Source organism: Eimeria acervulina, genomic scaffold (assembly GCF_000499425.1).
Source record: "Eimeria acervulina Houghton genomic scaffold, Eah_scaff418, whole genome shotgun sequence".
Taxonomy (NCBI): Eukaryota; Apicomplexa; class Conoidasida; order Eucoccidiorida; family Eimeriidae; genus Eimeria; species Eimeria acervulina.
Window position 1 is genome coordinate 6,869 of NW_013549819.1, and position 2,075 is coordinate 8,943.

The 2,075-nt window shown below is 39.4% G+C and overlaps 1 protein-coding gene across 1 annotated transcript in view; it reads left to right on the forward strand.

Moving 5' to 3' along the window:
* EAH_00037620 (cytochrome c oxidase, putative) overlaps positions 1 to 2,075 on the forward strand; it is a gene marked incomplete at both ends in the record, with an annotated part of 8,808 nt that extends 6,733 nt beyond the window's left edge. Inside the window, 4 exons of the mRNA XM_013395509.1 lie at positions 263 to 393; positions 549 to 580; positions 1,857 to 1,908; positions 2,042 to 2,075. Of these exons, the coding sequence (XP_013250963.1) occupies positions 263 to 393; positions 549 to 580; positions 1,857 to 1,908; positions 2,042 to 2,075 (249 nt within the window). The remainder of the gene's footprint in view (positions 1 to 262; positions 394 to 548; positions 581 to 1,856; positions 1,909 to 2,041) is intronic.

Here is a 2,075-nt window from a genome sequence, read left to right on the forward strand (position 1 = left end):
TTGTTTGTTTGTTTGTTTGTTTGTTTGTTTGTTTGTTTGTTTGTTTGTTTGTTTGTTCTTCTTTGTTTTGCTGCTGTGCTGCTTCTGCTTCTGCTGCTGCTGCTGCTGCTTCTGTTGCTGCTGCTACGTTGCTGCTATGTTGCTTCTGCTTCTGTTGCTTTGCTGCTTCTGTAACTGCTTCTGCTACAACAACAACAACTACTACTACTACTACTAATATTGCTGCTGCTTCTGCTCTTGCTGCTGCTGCTGCTGCATGCAGGTTGTGTCTGAAGAGAATGAGCATATGGTTGGTGTCTTAGAGTTATATGAGTATTTAAAGACTGCTCCTTTCGTCGGGCCTTTCGGCACTGTAGAGAACCCCGTACTCGTACCCTCTGTGCACACAGAAAGGTATTTCATTTGCTGCAGGATAGTAGGTTGTACAGGCGGGACAGGAGAGAATGAGCATTACCCTCTGTGGTTTAGGTGCAGAGAGGGTTTTCTTTATCGCTGCGGAGAGTGCGACCAAGTGTTTATGCATGTGAGGGTTTTATACTCTCTTCCAGACGGCAAAGACCCCTTTCCTATAGACCCAGATGTAAGAACTCACACAATTAGGGTTTAGGGTTTAGGGTTTAGGGTTAGGGTTTAGGGTTTAGGTTTTAGGGTTTAGGGTTAGGGTTTAGGGTTTAGGGTTTAGGTTTTAGGGTTAGGGCTTCGGGCTTCGGGTTTAGGGTTTGGGGTTTAGGGTTTAGGGTTTAGGGTTTAGGGTTTAGGGTTTAGGGTTTAGGGTTTAGGGTTTAGGGTTTATGCGGGTTTTTTTCCTTATCTTTATATCCACTTCATATAATTTGTTCGCCTCACGCGCATTAAATAAATAAATAAGTAAATAAACCGATGAGTTAATTAATTTTATTTATTTATTTATTTATTTATTTATTTATTTATTAGGTGAAGGACGTCTTCGGGATCGAGGCACTGGAGAGCGCAGAGAGACAATGGAATGCAGGCGAATATATCTGTTGGCCGGCGGGCCATGAGGCTTACTCTCGCTTATTCTTGCAGGGTTTGTTTGTCTCCTTTTGCTTTTTTGCTGTCTCCTTTTGTTGTTTTACTGTCTTTTGTTGTTTTGCTGTCTCCTTTTGCTTTTTTACTGTCTCCTTTTGTTGTTTTACTGTGTCCTTTTGCTTTTTTGCTGTCTCCTTTTGTTGTTTTACTGTCTCCTTTGAGGGTTTGTTTGTCTCCTTTTGCTGTTTTACTGTCTCCTTTTGCTGTTTTACTGTCTCCTTTTGCTGTTTTGTCTGTCTCCTTTTATCTGTTTGTTTGTCTTTATTTGATGTTTTTATATGTTTGTCTGTCTCCTCCTGCTGTTTTACTGTCTCCTTTGAGGGTTTGTTTGTCTCCTTTTGTTGTTTTACTGTCTCCTTTTATATGTGTGTTTGTCTCCTTTCAGTTCTTTGTCTGCTTTTCGTTTGTTTGTTTGTTTGTCTGCTTTTACTTCTTTATTTATTTGTAATTATATATCTCCTTTTGTCTGTTTGTTTGTCTCCTTGCATTTATTTGTCTCCTTTTGTCTGTTTATTTGTTTATCTTTTTGTCTCTCTTCTTATCGACCGGGAAGATATATATATATATGTATATTTATTTATTTATTTATATTTATATTTATATATTTATTTATTTATTTTTATGTTTATTTGCTGTCTCCTTTTGTCTCCTTTGTGCGTTCTTAACTGTAAACCCTAAACCCTAATAATCTATCTGCTCTCACCTCTTATGCATTTTTATGTCCTGCTGTCTACACAGTCAAATCCATTAGAGTTTAGGGTTTAGGGTTTAGGGTTTAGGGTTTGGGGCTGCATGCGCTTCAGGAGCACTCGGCAACAAGGTGCCTGAGAAGTTAGCGGAAGACTTGAAAGCCATTGAGTAAACCCTAAACCCTCGGATTAGGGTTTAGGGTTTATGCGTTCTACTACGTCCTAGACCCTAGGTTTAGGGTTTATGCGTTCTACTACATCCTAGACCCTAGGTTTAGGGTTTAGGGTTTGTACCTGTGCAGCAGAAACCCTCGAGAGAAGGTTTATGATATTTAA